The sequence below is a fragment of the Cyprinodon tularosa genome, unplaced genomic scaffold (assembly GCF_016077235.1).
Source record: "Cyprinodon tularosa strain WSP-4 unplaced genomic scaffold, ASM1607723v1 ctg552, whole genome shotgun sequence".
In the NCBI taxonomy this organism is placed as follows: Eukaryota; Metazoa; Chordata; class Actinopteri; order Cyprinodontiformes; family Cyprinodontidae; genus Cyprinodon; species Cyprinodon tularosa.
In genome coordinates this window covers 216,339-238,829 of record NW_024039288.1, presented here as the reverse complement: position 1 = coordinate 238,829, position 22,491 = coordinate 216,339, and the positions used below count along the sequence as shown (strand labels likewise).

The 22,491-nt window shown below is 39.2% G+C and overlaps 1 protein-coding gene across 1 annotated transcript; it reads left to right on the top strand.

Moving 5' to 3' along the window:
* Positions 1–895: 895 nt before the first annotated feature.
* On the top strand, positions 896–20,522 carry LOC119796571 (thymidine phosphorylase). Its single transcript, XM_038305181.1, has 10 exons — positions 896–1,042; positions 6,394–6,517; positions 6,594–6,796; positions 7,779–7,877; positions 7,963–8,092; positions 8,169–8,287; positions 10,592–10,754; positions 19,550–19,777; positions 19,974–20,114; positions 20,183–20,522. The coding sequence occupies exons 2-10, from the start codon at positions 6,400–6,402 to the stop codon at positions 20,329–20,331; spliced, it is 1,350 nt and encodes a 449-aa protein (XP_038161109.1). The 5' UTR covers positions 896–1,042; positions 6,394–6,399; the 3' UTR covers positions 20,332–20,522.
* The last annotated feature ends 1,969 nt before the right edge of the window (positions 20,523–22,491 follow it).

Below are 22,491 nucleotides of genomic sequence, written 5' to 3'. Positions count from 1 at the left end.
AAACTGATTCCACTATAAAGTCAACTATATAGTCCCCGCTATATATAGTGATTTAGAGGTTAAAGCGGACGATAGGACACAGTAAGCTTGTATGAGCTATTAGAACAGCAAGTTGCGTGCACGATCAGAAATAGCCCTGTGCACGTTCTCGCACGTGTTTAACAGGCGTTCCCTCTTGGGAACGGGTACAGGGTTGTGAATGTGCTTTTTTTTTAAAGTGGAGAGGGTGGGTCTTTTAAAAAATGTTCAAAAATCCTTCACAATACCTTTAACTAAATTGGGTAAAAGAAAAGTGGAAGTTTAGCATGTTGATGGACCCGTCATGCTGTGGGGCAGTTTAACTAACTTAGACAAAGTGGAAAGAATATCAAACTAGCTGAACATTACTGAAGTCCATCATAAAGGTGATGGCTAAAACTTTTTTTTTTTTTTCAAAAATAATAGATCAACAGAACTTCTGGAGTGGAGCAGAATAAAAGTTAATTTTAGTGGAATAAATGTAGTATATAAACAGCGTGCACAAGAGAAATGGGCTTGTGCACGCTCTCGCACGCATCTAATAGGCGTTCCCTTTCTCTTCTCTACTATAGCTTTAAGCTCTCTTCATAATCCTGAGACAAAAAAGTCAAATTCAAACAGTATTACTCATCGGTTTGTTTTTACAGTGATCAGACTCCTTAGAGTCTGGATCGTCATCAGCAAGAAGTGATTCCTTACACAGCTCTGATGGTTGGTGCTAAATAAATAAATCCGAAAAGTTGGTTTTAGTTTCAGCGGGACAAAAACAAAGATGATGACAGACTTTCAAACTCTGCACAAGGTTTTCATAGTAAGTCGATTGGTTTCTCCAAAAGCTGCCGGTCTGCAAACAAATACCTCCCACAGATACCATGAACTTCAACTTGACCGACGAGTTTCCTCTCAGTCAGCAGCTGGCTCCTCCTCCCTGCACTCTGATTGGCTGGTGGGGTGCTGACCTGAAACTGTGTTATTCTGAGCTAAAAGGTCAACGCCACTTCTGGGATTGCAAACATCAGAACAGGTAGGTGGCTCTGACATCACAGCCACTGCTCAGTGGCTTCAGACAAGACTTTTAGGAACGCATATCTATAAGAAATCAACTAAATATATTCATGTATCCCTTTAAATTAATTTTACTGGCTGCTTAATGATGCTGAAGGAGAAAAACCAGGAGGTTTAGTTCCAGCAGAAACAATAAAATAAATTGCTTGTGGGGAAAATGTTCCTCGTGATTCCATAAAAGCTGTTGTTAAACCTGCTGGGTTTCATTCTTTCACATGAACATTTTGTGCTTTACTGCCTGCTTTTCTGCCGCATTTCGTATAACAGTATCTAAAAATGCATTTTAATTTCAGTTACTTGTTTAAATAAAATATGCTCAGGCTACAAAAAAGGTAAATCCAGGAGTGCAATATGTGGGAAAGACACCCTCGGAGTAAATCCAGGAGCTTTTTCCCACTGCTCTTAAATATGACAACACTTTAGTAGCAGCTAAGATGCTTCAATGGAAGGAAACCCAATGAAGAAATTTAATAGACATTTCTGGTCCAGCTGCTGCAGGTTGATTCATTTTTATCTGCTTTGCAGTTCTGTCAGTTTTCTGTGTCTCACTTTATGTTCAGGTTATTATTGTTGAAGTTCTGCAGGGATCATCTGGATCTCAGTTTAAACAGCAAACTACTCGATCATCTTAAAAACCGATTTCAGAAAAAACTATAACTGAAGCTACACCTTTAGTAGTTATTTTATTTCTTTAGCAATAGATGGAGCAGCCTCAAGTGGTAAATTGAGCAAAATGTCTTCTTCAAAATATGTCTCTGGATCTTCAGGAGGATTTAAGCTGGAAAACTCTCTAGAATCTTTTTTTTTTTTTAAACAAGACGAAAAAATGTTTTTACTCATAAAATCAATTTTAATTAACTTGACTGTAAAAAAAAAAAAGAAAGAAAAACAGCCATTTAGCAACGATTTAAAAATGACTAATTTAGTGCAGCCCGCCTGATAAATGATGCATATTTAGCTGGACGTAGGTGATCAGAATTAAATTAAATTCAGTTTATTTCTATGACGCCAATTCACAACACATGTCATCTCAAGGCACTTTATAGTTCACCAAATCATCCAGTCAAACTTTTCTATCTAAGGAAAACCAGCTGATTGCATCGACTCATTGACTTGCAGGAAATCCCCTCACACCAAGCATGCTTGTAGCGACGGTGGAGAGGAAAAACTCCCTTTTAACAGGAATAAACCTCCAGCAGAACCAGGCTCAGTGTGAGCGGCCATCTGCCGAGGCCGACTGGGGTTCAAGGAGACAGAAGCAGACTGAAAAAATGTGTCATACAAATGCACAAGTATTAGAATAATCAGATTTGTCTTAAAGGGATAGTTCGGGATTTTTGACATTAATCTGTATGGCATCCCCATCACCAGTGTCATGCAATCACACTGACTTACCCCTGGCAGCATCCTGTGAGCAGAGTTCTCGTCCAGCTTTGGTCAAGCCGAAAGTAGTCCGGCAGGTTTGCTAGACCCAGCGAAATAAAACGTTTCTCTTCCCAAAACATTATGTGTTCAAAAGAGCGATATTTTTGCATCCCAAAAACATTGTAGTGGAAAAAGTCACACGTCGTTATCACTTGGTCCTATTTTCTCTCTGTTCGTATCAGTGCGCGCCGTCATTCTGACAGCGAGCTCACCTTTGAGGAGGGCAGGGAAGTCGCTGTTGTTTGTGATGCAGACAGCAGCTGCTGCAACTCCGACATTTTATTAGTTTGATGAGCAGAAGCAAAATGCTTTTAGCTTCAACAAGGAGATTTTCAAAAACCTTAAAAACAACCTTTAAACGGTTCAAAATAAGAGCTGGAAAAACCTCCACATTACATCAAGAAACAGAAAAATAAACTTCTACCCCACCAGTCTGCTGGATGGAGAGGAAGAGGTGAAAAAGCTGAGTAAGAAGGTGAGGAAGTAAGGAGGAGACTTTACAGCGGGGCCAACCTCATTGTTTTAACTTTCCTGTTGTCCTTGGGTCAAAATTACCCGCCACTGTGTTAAACCCCCCCAAAAATCTGCTAAATGATATTTTATTAACTTGAAATGTTATGACTTTTCTTAGATTGGCCCCAACAAATAGCCTTCCGGTTATAATGACCCGTGAGGCAAATCGAATTGAAATCAAGGTCACAGAGTTATTTTCAAACCACAGGATGTTGCAATGTTTTAGTTGTGTCTCAGATCAATCGGTAGCAAAAGTAAACAAGGCAAATCAGGTGAAGTTCTCGCAAAATTCAGAAGATCACCTGTTAATTTCCAGAGGTTATATGGATGCCGCAGGCAGGACCCCAAGTTCTAACTGTGTTGAAGCCATGAGTGTACGTTACAATGTTGAAGAGGCTTTAGAGCGGATTTTCTCAGACGTCCCGCAAGACAACTTTGATTTAGAAGCGGAGGTCGAGGATTGATCCAAAGAAAAAGATGGGGAGATGATAAATCATCTTCAGAAGAAGATACCCCTGAAGCTGAAAAAGAAACTTTCTTGGCAAAAATGGCTAAATACCATAGTCCTATGCAGCATATGACCAACATGGCAGGCATGCAGAACAAAACATTAAGATGACACCAGGACCTCCAAGGTATGCCATCTATCAGCAATAGAAAACCAATCCTGAAGATGACAAATCTGGAGGGTTTTCGCAAATCTGGAGACAGCTGGAAAAAGATGGATGAGACTGACCTGCAGGCCTACTTAGCGCTGCTAGTCTTCAGTCCCCAGTCGGCCTCTGCAGATGGCCATTCACAATGAGCCTGGTTCTGCTGGAGGTTTCTTCCTGTTAAAAGGAGTTTTTTCTCTCCAATGTTGCTACACGCATTCTTAGTGTGAGGGATTGCCTTGGATTAAATGAGTCGATGCAATCAACTGGTTTTCCTTAGATAGAAAACTTTGAATTAATCAGCGTGGATGTTCTGGTGAACTGTAAAGTGCCGTGAGATGACAGTTGTGAATTGGCGCTATAGAAATAAACTGAATTAAAATAATCTTAGCAGATGTATACCCCAGGTGAGGCTGCAGCTAGTCTATGGGATGGAGAGAGTGAAAGGCAGATTTTCAGAGGCACAATGCTATTCAAACTCTTCAAACCTACTCAAGCCTGCTATGGTTTGATGACCTCGAGTCAGACCAGAAAGACGTGTGACAGACAAACTTGCAGCCATAAGAGAGGTATGGGACAGGTGGGTGGAGCGGGTGTCCTACCTCTAGAACCCAGCGCCTGATGTAACAGTGGAGGAGCAACTGGTTCCATTTAGAGGTCACTATTGATTTCTTTGACTGTTTTCTGTGACACTGATATTAATCGCTGATGCTAATGTATTTTGTCTAAAAGTCGTTGTGCTTTCCGGCAGCATATGCCCAGCAAAACATGGGCTCAAGTCATGGGTGGCTTTTCGATGCCAACTCAAGCTATGTTTGGAAAATTCAAGTCTGTACTGGAAAGCCGACCAGTTGATGCCAAGAGAAGAACCTGGGGATGCGAGTTGAGCTTGATGTGACAGAGGGACTGAGGGTTCGCAATGTGACATGTGACAATTTCTTCACCTTTTATGAAATCGGACAGCAGCTCCTGAAGAGGAAGATCAGCATGGTTGGTAGAGTTCGAAAGAACAAGCCTGAGCTCCCACCTGCACTGCTTGCCTCAAATGAGAGAGAGGTCTTCTCCTCAAAGTTTGCCTTCATGCCCACCACCACTCCAGCTTCCTACCTCCCAAAGAAAAACAAGAATGTAGTTCTGCTGAGGACACTACACACAGATGATAACATTAGTGGTTGTGAGGACAGGAAGTGTGGATTAAAAAATGTTGAGATATATCTGTTCTTAGCCTCACAGGCTCCAAACGAAGGTCATGAGAGATAATAACACAGCTTCCTTTATAGCGTGAAGCAGAGGACTGTTGTTTTGAGGAGATTCATCTGGCCACTGAAAGATATATTAACCTAGCAGAGAATGGCCCTGATGAAGCCAAGTTGTTTTGCTTCAGTATTCAAGTGTGACAGGGTTCTTTATGCAGGGGGTGGGTTGGTTCCCCTGGGGGGGGGGGGGTGTGTGTGTGTTGGGAAATTGTAAGGTATAAATATCTGTGCTGAGGATGCCTCAGAGCCCTATCGCTCCATCTGACAACGTTAAATAAATTTGAACTTTATTTCTTGCAAGAAATGCCTCTGTCTCAGCTTCCTAACTCCATAGAAGCCAATGATCCTAGACTACAACCGTAACAAAGGAGGTATGGAAAACCTAGATAAGGTGATTGGAACATACAGCTGCAGAAGAATGACTGCCCACTGGCACCAGGTCATCTTTGATGTTTCTGCCTACAATGCCTTTGTGATTTGGAGTGAGCTAAATCTGACCTGGATGTCTCGTAAGCAGAACAAGAGGAGGGTGTTCCCGGAGGAATGACCCTTGTAGCTCCACTTATTGAAAGAAGGAAGCATGTCCCCCACACAAAAGCCTCAGCAGCAGTTGTTAAAGTTATTCAGAGTGCAGGAGCTCCCGATCCACCCGAGGAGCCATCTACCACAGCCACTTCCCCAGCTAGGGCAAGTAAGAGGAAAATATGTCAGTTCCACCCTCAAAAGATGGACTGTGAAACAGATACCGTGTGCTGCAGGTGTAAGAAATATAACTGCAAAGGCTTTGCACATGCATACTGCCCTACATGTGCTAAATGGGTGAATGTGTTATGTTATTTTTTATGTTTTTGTATTGTACATTGTCCTAAATTGTTCATTGGAAAAAAGAAACGGTCATTGGGATAAATAAAAAGCATTCAAAACTCCTTTTTTGCCATTTCTTTTTCTTCTTTTGATGCTATAGAAATTCAAGTGAAGAGGGAATATTCAAGTATTCACACCTTCTGTGGTGAATGACAATATACAAGATGAAATTTGCCGTTTTAAATTCAATTAAGTTGCCTTTATTGGGTTTGGGGTTTAGTGAAGACGGGTCATTTTGACCCAGAAGATACAGGGTGTATACAGAAAAGGAGGCAGAGAAGGATGTTCAGCCACTTTAAGACAGAGGAAACCGGAATATTCTGGGATGAATCTGATCCAGTAGCAGAACGAAAAGGTCTGATCTGAGGCAGAAATAAGACTTTTCCCGATCCTCAGAGGGTGAGAACTTATTCTAAGGTGAAGTGTTTTAGTCTGTTGTCTGAATGGGTTTCATTATTCTTTTTAATTAAGTGCATATTTTTCTCCTTTTTTCCTTAAACATCTGGAAATGATTAACCTTCTGTTTACTGTGAAAAGGCAAGAGAAAGCAGAACTTGGAATACCTGTGGCTCAGTATAATCCCTCAGTCTGTCTTCCAGGCTGCCATGTTATCCATCCCTGATCTGATCAGGAAGAAGAGGGACGGAGAGCAGCTGACTAATGAAGACATCCAGTTCTTCATCCAGTCTGTAACGACTAAACAGATGCAGGACTGTCAGATCGGTAGGAACGACTCGTCGCTCTGCGTAAAACTGAAAGCCCGGATCTTCTAAGATCGCGCTGTGTTTTGTGTCCTAAGGGGCCATGCTAATGGCTATTTGGCAGCGAGGGATGGTTGCTGCAGAGATTCAGACCCTCACAGAAGAGATGATGAGGTCAGGAGAGGTGATGAGGTGGCCTGACGAGTGGAAAACGCTGATGGTGGACAAACACTCGACAGGAGGAGTGGGAGACAAAGTGAGCTTGGTGTTGGCGCCGGCGCTGGCTGCTTGTGGCTGTAAGGTACGCCTGGAATCCTTTAAGAGACACTAACCCACATCTTCACCTGCTTTAAGTCTTTCATATACAGTCATAGGAAAAAGTTTGGGCACCCCGATTAATCTTATTTTTAGTTCTAAATATTTGGGTGTTTGTAACAGCTATTTCAGTTTGATATCTCTAATAACTGATGGACACAGTAATATTTCAGTATTGAATTAAGGTTTATTAGACTAACGGTAAATGTGCAAAATGAAATGAATCTTAGTTCTTATTTCAGCCGTTGCGTATATTAGCTGCGACATATGAAGCAAGATGCTATGACCGAAAAAATTTAATTGACAGATGACCGTTGATATATGATTGGATGAATTTAGGTGTCCAAGCTGATGTATAACTAACTGGCCTGCATAAGATAGCGGAAAAAAAACCCTCATATTTTAAGACAGAATTCTTTTAGAAATAGACATTTTCTAAGTTTTGGGACAATATCGTCTGATAAAGAGTACATACAACATTAAAAGACACTACTCACAAAATTTCTATTTTAAAAACTCTAACTTCTTCTTCCGATCTTCACGCATTTTCTGACCCGATCATTCGATCATTTCACTCTGCAGGTTCAGAAAAACTTCTGGATTATTGTTCTGCCCCGAACATTGTGTTGTGTAAAATTTTTTTAATTTGATTTAATTTCCTGCGTGTCTATGGCTCACCTACTTTATGCATCTGTGGAGTTAAACCCCACCCCCGTTATCAGGTAACGGTGGATACAGTCCACAGAGGACAGAGACGAGAACGTCTCGCCCAAATGAGCGAATTCTGTGATATTCTGCGTTTTTTAACAGATTTCATTTAATCATTTAAATTCAGCGATTCTGTTTGCATCTTTTCCACACGGCAGAACTCAAAGGACCCTTGAGATTAAGGTGTAGGCAACAGGTTGGGGTGGGGGATTTATCAGTTTATGATGCATTATAGTGTGACTCAGGTGTGTGTTTGTCAGGTGCCGATGATCAGCGGGCGAGGCTTGGCTCATACAGGAGGAACTCTGGATAAACTGGAGTCGATTCCAGGATTCAGCGTCCAGCAGTCAGCAGAGCAGGTGGAGCAGAACCCAGATGGTTCCAACCGATCAGAAACGTTTCACCTATCTCAGACTCTAAAACCCAAACATTTCCCCACCACAGATTCAGACCATACTGGCCTCTGTGGGCTGCTGCATCGTGGGTCAGACGGAGACACTGGTTCCTGCGGATCGAGTTCTGTACGCGCTGAGGGACGCTACCAGCACTGTGGACAGCCCCCCACTCATCACTGGTACAGAACCAGGATCGGGGGGGGGGGGGTTAAACAGCAGGAGGCTCATGCTAACCAGCTGCTGTGATGATTTTAGCTTCCATCATCTCAAAGAAAGGAGCAGAGTCTCTGTCTGCTCTGGTTCTGGACGTGAAGTTTGGACGAGCGGCGCTGTACCAAGACCTGCAGGGCGCCAGACAGCTCGCTCAGCATCTGGTCAGATCACACTTCTGCTGGAGCACTTTACATTAAAAACAACATTAGATAGAAAATCAATTTGACTATATGATCTGGTGAATGGTAAAGTGCCTGTGTTTTGAATTGGCGCTATATAAATAAACTGAATTAAATTGAATTAAGTACAGTTAGAAACTAAATGAATAACTTGTAAGTTAAAATCTATAATTTATAAAAAATGTAACCAAGTTATATCAATAGTAGTTACTTTAACTAAAATAAATCTCCATTACGCTGGTGAACATTCTCAGTCATCTAGGTCGTAGTTATTCCAAAAGAGTTAAAAAACAATCCACTGGACTTTGTTTCCAAGTTTGAAGACGCGATGATAGCAGGAAGGAATCAACTCCATCACTGATTTGATGGTTTTTGAAAGCTGAAATCTAAGGGTGCTCCGATCAGGATTTTTGGGGCCGATCACCGATTGCTGAAAGCAGTATTGGTTGATACCGATCACCGATCACCAGTAACCGATCACTGGGTCTATCTGAAGCCTTATCATGTAATATATTCAATTTTAATAGTCTTAACAAAAATGTATAGGTATTAAAATTAACAGAAGATAATGTATTGAATTGTCAACTGTATACTTTTATTAACAGGAAACGTTCAACATTTGACTTCCTTAGAAACATCTTAAACAGCTTAGAGCTTAACAAATAAGCCTTATTTCTAAATAAGATACAAAAAATCTGTCATTGTTAATTTACACAAACTTAAAGTGCAGAGCAAAGAAAACAAAATCAAATGTTTTGGGATACCATGATAAAAAGGCATAAGGTATGTATTTTAGGCTTGTCCTGCGGTAATTAACTGAAAATAGAAGCCATGACAGAACAGTCACACATCTTTAGATAATATATCAGTAATTCTGGCTTTTTGTCCTAGCTCAAAATCTAAAATGTCCTTCTAATCACTGCAGACATTTTTCAGTACTAATAAAGTTTTGTAAATTTCAAACAAATGCTAACTTTAAATGTTCTTTTAGCTCCTTTAAATCTACATACATTTAAAGTGCACAGCATGGAAAACATGAGTCAATGAGAAAGAAAGAAGAGGAATAGAGATTAGTGAAGCCATTTCTCTTAAAGCTTACTTGTTAAGAATCAATGGCAGATTTTTCTTTAGAAATATAAGCATCTCGGCATTTTTGGCAGACAGCTTGTTCCTTTTCTCATCTATAATATTCCCTGCTGTGCTAATAAGTCGCTCACTATCTACACTTGTGCGCGGAGCACAGAGGTAGGCGTGGGCTGCTTGTGCGAGAGCGGGGACACGACTTTTATTGTCTCGCCAAAAAACAAGCGGCTGTCCGCTCCGCATCCAACAACGCAGCATACATAGCGTGTAAGGAGCCAGCTCGTGGTACTTTCTCTGGGGGCTCGGTGCCAGTCGCTTCCAAACTTGCCTCACCACAAGAAAACGGACGGTCCGTTTTCTTCTTCTTCCCCACTTCCAGTCGCATACCAATGCAGAGCAACTACAGCGCCCCTAGAGGAATCGGATGAGTGAATTCAACAAGTAGTGCGTCTCATCGGCCCATCTGATCGGCCTTTATAGAAACCGCAGATCAAACTATTTAAAGCCTTTATCGGCCGATAACGATCGGTGACCGATCAATCGGAGCACCCTTACTGAAATCTGTTTAGGGTTGATTTTTCTTTCTTAAAATAGATGGCTTCCTTCACACCCCTCTCAAACCACCTGTCTTCTTTGTCCATGTTCACATTTCGGACAAAGAAGACAGGTGGGTATTGCAGGACAGGTATCAGGTATTGCAGGATAACAAAGAACCCAAAACGACTCCCCATTCCTAACAGGCGGATCAGTTCATCCGGTTCAATTTGCTTGTTTTCTAAACCTAAACAAGGCTTTGTTTTTGGTCCACTCTATAAAGCCTCAAACTCAATGCTGTTTCTGACATGTTGAATTGGAAAAGCTTCCTGGATGGGAAGCGAAACATCTTGAAACTTGGAAACAAAGTCCTGTGGATTGTTTAACTCTTTTGGAAATCTCCAGTAGAAAAGAACTGATATAAGAGCCTCTGGAGATTTTCCTTTAAACCATCTTAAAGTCCTCACCAAGAATAGAAGACGAAGATGGAGTATTTCTATTACATGGACAAAGAAATTCATTGAAGGAAGCATGTCCTGAATAAACTTACACATTTAACAATTTAAGGTAATTTCTCACATAGTACGGAAAATCTGGGGTTAACTGAAATGTTGTAAAACACGTTTGATTGTCAAAAAGAAGCAGAAGAAATTTTAGGATTTCTTTCAGATGGACGCTGGGAACCGTGTGGGGATTCGGACCGGAGCTGTGCTCAGCCGTATGGATGGCACCATCGGACGATGTGTGGGAAACAGTCTGGAGGTGATTGAATCTCTGGAGACGCTGAAGGGATCCGGAACCCCAGACCTGATGGAGCTGGTCGGCACGCTGGGTAAGAACACCCACTGGTCCCTTTAGAGCCGGGTTATATTAAGACTGGAGCTGTTTATAAAACCGACCCGCTGGTCGTCATCAGTTTGATCATCTCTGCTGATGGAGGGAATAGATACAGGTTTAAACTATGCCAAATGACGGGGGTGTGGGAGTTAATGATGATGTTACGGGCTCGGGACACGTGGCACTGGGATGGAACGTCTCTTCCCTCCATTAAAGACATTTTATCCCAGCGCTGCGTGTCCCGAGCCGTAACATCATCATTAAGTCACACACCCCCACCATGGACTGATCTCCCTGCTGCCCTCTGGGAAGAGACTTTGCAGTATTAGAACTGTTGAACTGTTGAAAAAAACTCTTAAGCAGAGGTCCCGGATTAGCGGACCACGGTCCGGATCCGGGCCCACCTGCTAGCTAATCGGACCCAACCTGATTTAAAACATTTATAAATTACAGCATGTTGTCCGATGTCGGTGTCTAACTTCCCTTGCGCCATTTCTGCTGCTTGTACAGTAAAGACCTCCAGAGCGTCCAGCACCAGGCGACACGTAATACTAATTAGCCAATGAGTTGCTGTCAGTCTGGGTTGCTGCTGCTGCTACTTTTAGACACAGCAGGCAAACCTGTGGCAAGCCGGGCGATGGGAAAGAAGGAGAAGATGATGAGAAAAAGAGAGCAGAGAAAGTTTGGACTGCTGGAAGAACTGTGGTAAACTGGTGAAAGAAAAGTGAAATAGTGCTCAAAGATGACCCTGAACATTTAGAGGATGTTTGGCTCAACCTGCTGCTGTGAAGCAAGATTCTCCACCATGAACAGAATTAAAAATAAATATGGATCCAGGCTCCATTGTTCATTGTGCTACGGAAGCCGGCAGACCAACCAGATGAAAGTGCGCATTCAGCGTCTGCTCTGCCAATAATGCAAGCGTAGAAGAAGAAATGTGCTGTTTACCTGTGCAAAGAAAGAAACAACGAAAGAAAAATGTCTGAGGACTTCAGTGTTGAGGAAGAGCATGAGTTCTTTGCCGAGCTGAATGCGCTGGTTTGGTCTGCCAGCTTCCGTAGCATCGTGAACGCGCATGTGCGCGCTTTCAGGAAATCCTATACACTACTGTTTATGCTCTAAAAACATTCTAAATGACTTCGTTTCGAGTAAATTCTGGATGCTACCCACTCAGGACACTTGGAATACATTGGACAAGCAGTATGGAGGAATATTGACACGTTTTTTGTGGACTTTTATGGACCTTTCTGTCTCGGTCACCATAGACCTCCATTATTTGAATGTCATCAGACAGCAAGAAGCCTCCCAGATCTCCAGATGCATTTGAGATATCAAAAAAGTACTCCAGGGTGTTGTTCAGCATGGGGGTGAGTAGAAAATGAAGGCTAATCATGTTTTGGGTGTACTATTCCTTTAAGTAACAGATTATAATTAAAATGCCTCCGGACCTTTACTGGTTGATGATTTACTTCATTTGGACCCCGCTGATTTTTATTGGTTACCCCTGCTCTAAACTAAAATACTGAATATTTGCACCATGCACATTTGTCTTGAAATGCTTCCTTCCATATCATTGTGTTTTGCAAGGAAGCATTTGTCTTGAAATGCATTTAATCACTGCTGCACTTTATGAAATGGAAACGTTCATGTCACCGCTAAGCTGCTGCTCATTTACTATTAAAAAGCTCACTGTATTACTGATTTATAAGTGGTTACCCCTGGTCTAGAGGATGAACATGTAGTTGACTCGAAATTTCCCACAATGCACCTTGAATGTTACTAAATGTCAATGTCACTAGACAAGCAGATATATCCCAAGTTGATATGCAAGCGCTCTTCTTGCAAAGCATCATGGGATTTGTTCTGACAGACCTGCTGTCAGGTATTGACAATGGCGACAAACGAAGATGGTGCATGCACCATGCGGTGTGGCGGAGTCACGTGACCAACGGCGTGGGAAAAGGAGTGATCATCTGTCCGAATGGTCAGTTAACCGAGTTCACTATAAAGTCCACTATATAGTCCCCACTCTGTATAGTGATGGAAGGATTTGGGGCAGACATTTGGACACAGCCACAGTTATTTATGGGGAAGACCACAGACTGAAACCAGGATCAGGTCTAAAGCTGTTTCTGGGTCAAACACATTAACAGAAGAACCTCCATGTTCTTCCTCTGTTAATAACTATTAGAAAACATAAAGACTCACCGGTCGCTGAGGTCCGAAGAACTCCTTAAAGATCCACGTCGTCCTGAAATAAAACGTTTAAAGAACTTTAAACCGACTTCAAAATCAAAGCACCAATCAATCAGGCAGGCATCAGAGAGGCTTTGACCAGCAGCTCAAAGAAATTTAAAAATAAACCTGAACCCATCAACTAACAGCACTGAATCTAGTTTATAAACAAATCATTTAAAAACGGGGAGGAATCTGTTTAAATCAGTACAGACGGTTCAGACCTCAAAGAACCAGAAACTACGAAGCTCACGACGCACTGCTTTAGCTGCTCGAAACGCGCTGCAGGACGTTTTGCTGCACAATGATGCACGTCAACCTTTGACTTTGCATGTAAACTAGCTGCTCCTGCTGCCTCTGCTGCTTTAGATTTGCTGTGATCAGCTGGTGAAAAGTAGTTTAATATATTTTAACCGAGAAAGCCCACCTAAAATCTTCATCTGTGCAGTCAGTTCAAGATAACCATCCTGCCTTCAAATATTATTTCGCTGTCTGAGTCGCTCAGACCCCCACATACCGGGGTTGCTCTGTCACTGGGAATCCTGAGCAGCAGCTGTCTCTCTGCCAGTCACCTTTTGGGGTTTTCAGCTACTATTCATAAAGTAAACATAATTTGCCAGCAGGTTTCGACAATTTAAGTTAATTTAGGCGTTAATAAACAGTTTCAGGCAGGCTTTTAGCTAGCATTGGGTACGGCCAAGCATTGTATGCCCCTTACTTAAAAATTTTTTTAAATTGTACGTCCTATTTTTCCCCTCGAAACTTCAACATTTCACAAGCAGCAGCTGCTGGAGTTAGTAAACTTAACTTGTGCTGCGGTAAGCGTTACATAAACCAATCAGAGAAGCTGATCTGGGAGCTGGCAGGGAGACAGACACAGCACTGCTGATGCAGAGCACTATGATCACTCTACTAAAACAGTTTATTAACTCCTAAATTAACTTAAAATGTCGAAACCTGCCAGCAAAATATGTTCAATTTTATTATTCTGGTGCCTGCAGTTTGTACCACATACATGAAAAACGCTAACATCTACCTCCATCCGCCACCAGTAGGGGAAAACAGCATGGAAACATAACATGATAAAATGATCTCTTGTCTTCCTTATGGAATTTCCACCTCTAGTCAAGCACACATACTTCCCATAACCAGGACAAAAGTAGTGTTGGAACAAGGAAAGAAGTTAGCTGCATTCCACCCCTAAATGCAGGAAATAGCATTTCAGAGGGAGGGTACTACCAGACCCCCGCAGGCCACGCAAAGCCTAAAGATGTGATACACCAAGGTGCACACCCTAGGAAATATTCCTAGCTATAAGCCTGTTTTTAGGAGTGATCATAGCAATCTGCATCAGCAGTGCTGTGTCTGTTTCCATTGAGTAGAAAACAACTGATTGCCGGTCCGATCAGATTAGGACTGAACAACTGTAGAGTTTAACAGAAAAAGATTCAGTTCAGAATAATCCACTTCAGTATAAGGGCCAGGTTAGGGATATTTTCTTATTTTTTATTTTGAGAATAAAGTCGTAAAATTACAAGAATAAAGTCGTAAAATTACAAGAATAATTACTTTTAACATAATTTTACGACTTTATTCTCATAAATTTGTGACTTTATTCTCCTAATTTTACAACTTTATGCTCATAATTTTGTGACTTTATTCTCGTAATTTTCTGACTTTATTCTCGTAATTTTACAACTTTATTCCCATAATTTTATGACTTTATTGTCGTAATCTTAAGACTGTTCTCATTGCGACTTTATTCTAGTAATTTTACGAATTTATTCTCGAAATAGAAGAAAAGATTCTCTAGTCTGGCCCTAATACTCCGTCATAGTATTTAGCACTAATTCAAAATAAAAATAAAAAATCTCCAAACTGGATTTTAAATAGTTTATCTCTAAAGAATAATCCAGTTCAGGTTTAAATTAACAAAATTTCAAAGTGTTTACAAAACAACAATAAAGTTTGTCCAAGTAGAATTAGACCATTTAATAAATAAGCTTTTTTTTAGCCATGTTTTTAAAGTCGTTATTCTGACCTACTGGGGGAATAAATTTGATCTGAGGTGACGTCCAGAAGCTCAGCGGGAATAAAATAATCATCGTCTAATCAGGAAGAAGCTGATTACTGAAATATTCTTCATTAGGAGCTCTGATTGGTCATAATGACTTGTTTGTTTCACGTTTGTGGAATTAATGCTAAACTAAGATTTTTGTGTTGCACAGCAACAGAAGAAACATTTGTGATTTGAAGTTTCAGGAAATCAGAAACAGTAAAAGCAAACGACATTTTTCTTCTAACATCATGTCATTAAAAATAAGAGCTGCTCAGATTTCAAGGCTTTTTAAATCCAAAATTTAAGATGCATACTGTAACTTATACAAACCTTGATCTTACCAGAAGGACCAGCCTCAGACTCCTCACAGATTCTAGTTTGGTCCACTAAAAAGCAAAACAACAAAAAAACAAATGATTAAGTCTCTATAAATGCGCTTCTATTTAAGGTTTTTATTTGTGTCAGTTTGCATCGGTAATCCGAAACTGTGTTGCATTCAATATCTTTCTTATTTATTGGTAACCAAGGTTACCCTCACACACTTATGTTAAGAGACTTAGGGGTTCAAATCCTTCCCAACGGCTAATTAACAACCAGCTGTTTCTTCATTAAAACAGGTCAAACCCTCTAACAAATGCTTTGAACACCTAGAGCTAATTTAAATTGACCTAAACAGACTAAAATTGTGTTTATGAAGAAATCTATGAGTTTTATATAATTCACAGGTTTAGTTTGTCAGATTAAAGAGTTTAAAACTCCTGTTAAACTGTCCATGATATCAAAAGTTAAATTACTAATCAGATTTTAATTCATTCATACCTTTTTTTTTCCAACTCTTTTGATAACATTAAATCAAGTTTATAAACTGTTTTATTCATACATTTACCAATCAATTCTAACACGTCTTTTTGGTATTTTAGATGATGTTTCTTTTTTATTAACAGTCTGCAGGTGTTTTAATTACTCCTTTTTTTTTTTTACCCAAAAGAACAGTTTATACTTTACCTTTATTTACTAAACTCACACACACAGATCTAGATGTTTTATTGACATTATTCAAGTTTCCTAGATAAAAATATTCCTCATTTTAGGGAAGAAAGTGCTTCTAGTAGGAGTTGTCATAAAATACAACTTGTTTCTCGTAATTTTATGTACTTTATTCTCTTAATATTAAAGCTTTATTCTCGTAGTTTTACGACTTCATTCTCGTAACTTTATGACTTTTCTCGTTGCGACTTTATTCTCATAATTTTACAACTTTATTCTTCTTAATTTATGACTTTATTCTCGTAACTTTATGACTTTATTCTTGCAATTTTACAACTTTATTCTCGTAATTTTACAACTTTGTTCTCGTAACTTTATGACTTTTCTCGTTGCGACTTTATTCTCATCATTTTATGACTTACTCCGCGTAATTTTACAACTTTATTCTAGTTATTTTATGACTTAAATCTCCTAATTTTACGACTTTATTCTCCTAAATTTGTGACTATTCATTTCAGTGTGGTGAACAGCTAGGATTTAGTAAACATACTTCAAACATTTATTCAATATAAACTGGGATGAGATCCATTTATTAGTGTATAAACCTGTGGGGCAATAAATGAACAGGGCATGTCAAAAGTATAACTTTAGCTATTTATATGTCAAATTGTCAAATATTTTTGTTTATATATTATTTCCTGACATATTTCTTCAAAAATGTGCACATAAAAATTAAGATGACCAATAATCTCGGAGTTTATTTAAAACCGCTAATATATGTCCGTTATTTCCGCATTGATGATTAAGTGAAAAGCAAAGAAAGATGGTTTATTGAGCAACAAATTGTCGAAGTTATTCAACTTCAGGTCGTTTTTAAGAAAAATGTATCTACAAATATGAAAAAATATACATGAAACAGGTTTAAATCAGTGTTTACCGTCATTTGGGGGCGATTAAATGAGCTAATCTCCGGCTGTAGAACTCCAGCTCCGATTAGCAGGGCTAACTCATTAGCGTCTGGTGCGCAAGGTTCCGTGAGCAGTTCAGGAAAACCGGAAACCAAAGTTTTCTTACAGTAGCTGCTCAATGGTTATAAGGTAAGTTGTGCAGAAAATTGAAATAGCCCATCAAACAGTTAATATAATTTAATTTAATTAAAAGAAAGAAAGAAAGAAAGAAAGAAAGAAAGAAAGAAAGAAAGAAAGAAAGAAAGAAAGAAAGAAAGAAAGAAAGAAAGAAAGAAAGAAAGAAAGAAAGAAAGAAAGAAAGAAAGAAGGCTTATAGTGTTCTTTTTGTAGATGTTTGTTAGTTTGCATAGTTGCTCTTAGATAAACATTCTTAGAAAATAAATAGTTTTTACATATTAGAAATCTGACAAATAGCTTCTCCATTATTAAACTGGCACATTATTTTTTAAAGGTTCATTAAAAACAACACTGGACCATGCAAAACGCAGGCTTGCCTTCAAAAAGCCTCATAAGGGCGAGATTTATGTACAAAAAGCAAACTTGTATATGAAATTCTGTTTTGTTTTTATAATCTTTTTGTTGTTGGCATTCATATAAATATACTGGTGTGATAAGTTAGTAGAGGTTTGATTGGCTTTGGGTATATTTTGAATTTATAGCCCCCGACTGGAGAAAACTCCACCAGTCACCACTGCCATCAAATGTTTTCAGAAGCTTTTGGGGATTAGTGTATTTAAACCTGGGCTGCTGTATTTCATCAGGATTATGATAGCATGTTGACAAAACAGCTTATAACACTATTCAACAAAGACCAGACAGTGTAGGATCTATACCAAGTTTAGACATAATGACAGAATTCGATTTCATGGGCTGCATTCTCCAAGGACGCCGTCTAACTGGACTGGATCTTTTGAGGTCCGTGAATATAAGGAGGCCGGAAGAGTTTTTGGCTGTGAATTTAAACAGGTCCAACCTTCAGCAATGCACGCTCTGTCGCTTAGCAACGATTGACACAAAAAACAGGAAAAGCATGAAAACTAAAATTTTCAAACCTCTTTATTTTTTTATATTTTTTCCTTTTTTTTATATGTTGTAAATTGTAAAGACTACGCTCACGAGAATCAAGAGTGGAATAAAGGTGACAACCACCGGGAGCATGAACAAATAAAAGCAAATGTAATGATATAAAAAGGGTAGAAAGATATAAATAAATCTAAAAAAATGTATGTAAAAAGAAAAAAAGTATATCTGCAAAATCTCTTAAAATCCACAACAAAAAATACTTAGTTAAGCAAATTGTGCAAAATAGCAATTAAAAAATATAAATCATATTACAGTCCCCACACTGCAAATAGAATCTGTCCTTAAATTACAGCCAAACCTATTTAAACAGTAACAGATAAAAATCTTTAGATAAATCAAACATTACCGCCACATATCTGACTCAATAACCATTACAACTATTTTCATTCATTTCAGACAGAACTTTTCACCTACTTGGATTATATTAAACTGCACTTCCAATTTTCACCACTGTTCGGCGCCAAGTACCTTTTCCCTGTGATCACGGAGCAGCCGGCTTGCTTGGTCTCGAGAATCCTGGGAAAACCAAGGATGGAGAGGATACAGTACTGTATAGACTTAGAAAGGGGTCGAAATGTTTGTAAACTCATAAATCTTAGTTGAAAGAGAAAAAATTACAATTGAAACAGAGAAATATAAGTTGATATTGAATGTCAAATTTTTACCTTATAATGTGAGAAACTACAAAATCAAACATAAAATAATGAAAATTGAATCTAAATTCTTCACCTCAGCTTGAAAAATAACTCATAATTCAGTTTGAAATGTTAATTAAACTTTTTTTTTTATTTTTTTTTTTAGGTTCTTTATTACAGTTTTAGATTTCATGTCTTTTCATTTCACTGCTAAGTTTCTGCTCATTTACTGTCTGAAAGCTGTAAGAAAACAAAATTCCGTTTTGTATAAAAAAAATGACAATAAAAGTTGCCTTCTGCAAGCTGTCAATCACGCTTCCCCGCTTATTCCCATCAGATTGGGGTCAAAATCGGAAGGTGAAAATAACTGATTTGAAAGTATTTAAAAAAAATCCTGAAACTGAAAAAGCAATTTGAAACAAAAAAAAAGAAAGTAAAAGAAATGGATTTGAATCTGAAAATCGAAAAACTGCAATAAAGAAAATAAAAAAAAATTTATATTTAAAGCACTAAACAGAATTTAGAAAATTTGACATTAGATGTCAACTTCTATTTTTTCAGTTTTAACTAAGATTTAGAAGTTTACAAACTTTCTGATCCCTTTCTGACCCTATAACACCAGACTCATACTTCAAATCAGGCAAAAAGAAGGCCGCATTTATAGGCCGCAGAACAAGGACACCTCAAATTCGAACAGACCTCGGCGCAGCACTATGACGTTATCGTCCTTCGGAGGATAACGAATTCAGCCCCTGAATTCGAATTCAATCTCACTCTGTTTTAAGGTAGGACTGGTCATCAAACATCACTTTCCCCCTGGCAGGTGGCATGCTGCTGGTGATGACTGGCCTCGCACGGGGCCTATCAGAGGGCAGGCAACAGATTGACCGCGCTGTGACTGGTGGAGCCGCCTTGTCCAAGTTCAAGGCCATGATGACGGCTCAGGGCGTGACCAAAGAGACCGCTCGGAGTCTGTGCTCCGTCCACATAGATTACTTCAGCATCCTGAGAAAATCAGAGCATCAGCTGGAACTGAAAACTCCTGCAGATGGTAAAACACGATGAGCACTGATCACAGGATTACACAAAAATACATAAATACATTAAAACCTCAGCATTTCCAAAAGGTCCCTGAACCTTTAAACGGGATGGGAGGAGTAGCAGCAAAACTAATTTCCTCACTAATTCCATAATATGTGTGGCCACTGACTTTATGCCTCAGCTTTTGTCTTGATCCCTTCATCCAGGAGTTGTTGTTGGTGTGGATGGTTTGGTTTTGGCTCAGGTTCTTCATAAACTGGGGGCGGGGCGATCCAGAGCAGGGGAGCCTGTCAATCACAGCATAGGGGCGGAGCTTCTGGTGTCCCCTGGTCAGAGAGTGCTGAAAGGTGAGACACTGATTAAAGTCCACAAACTGTTAATTGCCTCATTAATTTGTTTTTATTTATATTTTTAGGCGCATCCTGGTTGCGGCTTCATTACGAGGATCCGGCTCCAAGTACACATCAGATCCAACTGCTACAGGAAGCTCTGACTGTGGATGAAAATGACATAGAAGCAGGACAAGGACATCCTTTAGTAGCAGAAGTGCTGCTGCCTCAATGAAACTAGATCCAGCTTTATTTGTTGTTTTCTGATCCGGAAATAATTTTAACTATCTTTACAAAACTGTAATATTGTGTCAGAATATATTGATGCATTGCTGTTTACAACAAAAACAGCATTTCAACAACCTTCAGATATTAATTTAACAAAAATCTTTATTGTACAAATAATATAAGAAATTAAGGATCTTATAACAGAGGTCTTCATAAATTAATTTCACTTATAAAAAAAATGTTTTAAGCAGGGGTGGATTTAGGAAATTTGGGGCCCTGGCAAAGGCCCTCATGGGGCCCTCTGAATTAAAAAGACATCACATAAAGCCGGGCTCCACTGTACGATTATTTGCCATTTTTGGCCGACTTTCCAGTCGTGCAAGGAGTTTTCAATGGGGCCGACTTTCAGCCTGATGGTGCAAGTGTACAGGGGGTAACGAGGTGCGATCACCTCGCGATCAGGAATCGTGAGGTCGGGAAAAAATTAAACATGTTTGAAATTCAGACGGCCGTCGTGGGCAAATTGCTCAGTGCACAAACAAGGAATCTTCTTCTTCTTCCTCTCAGATGAAAACACAGAAGCATGGCGGGGGTGTGAGTGAAATGTACTTCTTTCTGTAAAACTGACAGGCCTTAGTAGCCATGTTTGCTCAGCCATGTCTCTGTCCAAATAGCACAGCTGACATTTCATGCCGTCTCAAAAGGAATGAAAGATTTTTCCAATCACTACTTAGCTGATTGCTCCTTCCTGTGTTTCCAAAAAAGCGACGCCAAAAGTAAATAACCCAGTCCTTCTCTTCACTGTAGACAAGCCATTATCTGCTTATTTGTTCTCCATTTTTCATTAGTATGACATAAGAGCTGCATGAATCATGACAGCAGACAAGATAGAGGAGAGCAGGAGGCGGGGTTATGAATCTACTTGCTCTGGAGAGCAGAGTTCGCTGCTTTTAGATGTTATCACCAAACAGAGCATTAGGGAAATGGTTTTTATCAAAAACATAATTAATGAGCACAAATAAGTAATAGTTGTATTAACTATACATGTAAAAGGAGTTTTATGGGTCCCCAGGAATGTGGGGCCCAAGGCAACTGCCTAGTTTTGCCTAACGGTAAATCCCCTCTGATTTTCATGGGCCCCTTCGGAAGAGGCTGTTCTTTCCATACGTTTAGAATACTGTTTTTTTTGTGTCTGGCGCCCTCTGCTGGACATTTAGAAAGTACAAAGCAGGTAGAGAAACGAACAAATTGCAGTTTGAATTCCCTTTCTGATACACTGATCTGTGGTATTATTCAACAAAAATAATTTGTAAAAACAATAAAAAAAAGAAATTGTGTTATACAGGAAAATAGGTATTTTATTCCAAAATCATTTGTCTATGAAGAAGGAATGTTTTTCAGTGAGTTTATTAATTGCATTAATTTCATATTTGCAACAATTGAAGAACCGTTCTCCTTTTTTTTTACCTCACTGCGACACAATATACCTTTTCTCTACCAGTGGGATATGTACATTTTAATAAGGTGCTTCCATGCTTTAATTTGGGAAAAAACAAAAGATTAAATCCTTTAAATGGTTTTGATGAAATAACTGATGTTACTCTATTATGAAGATCACCTCTGCAGTGAAAAGTGTACTTATATTTTTAAAAATAGATGGATTGGATCAATACAATTTGTTACAATTCAAAATATAGTTATGGAATTATTTTCTACATAAACATAATTTTTGTCATTGTTTAGCCCGTGGAATAAAAAAAATAGATCTTCACTTTTAAAAAAATGAAGAAAGAAGAACAAAGTGTGTTTCTAAGAGACAAGTTTTGATTTTTTGTTGTAATTTTTAATCAGTATTTTATGGTTGTCGGTTCATTATTGTAACAAATTAACTTTTATCTGGCTTGTTTATGTTTTGACTTAATTAAATGACTTCAGAGCGCTGAGCAAGCTCATCAAGAAGGTTTGTTTATCAGGGCCCCTAATTGTTTGTTACAAAATTGACCCTTTTTTTTAAATGCGAAAAATGGGTTTTGGAATTGTTTTATTTTCTTTGGTTAGAAATTTGCAAATATCATCTCAGCCTCTAAGCCCACTGTTGTAACCAGTTCTTTCTAAATCTTAGACGATTAAACTCAACAATTTCATATCCTGGACTAATTGAAAAATT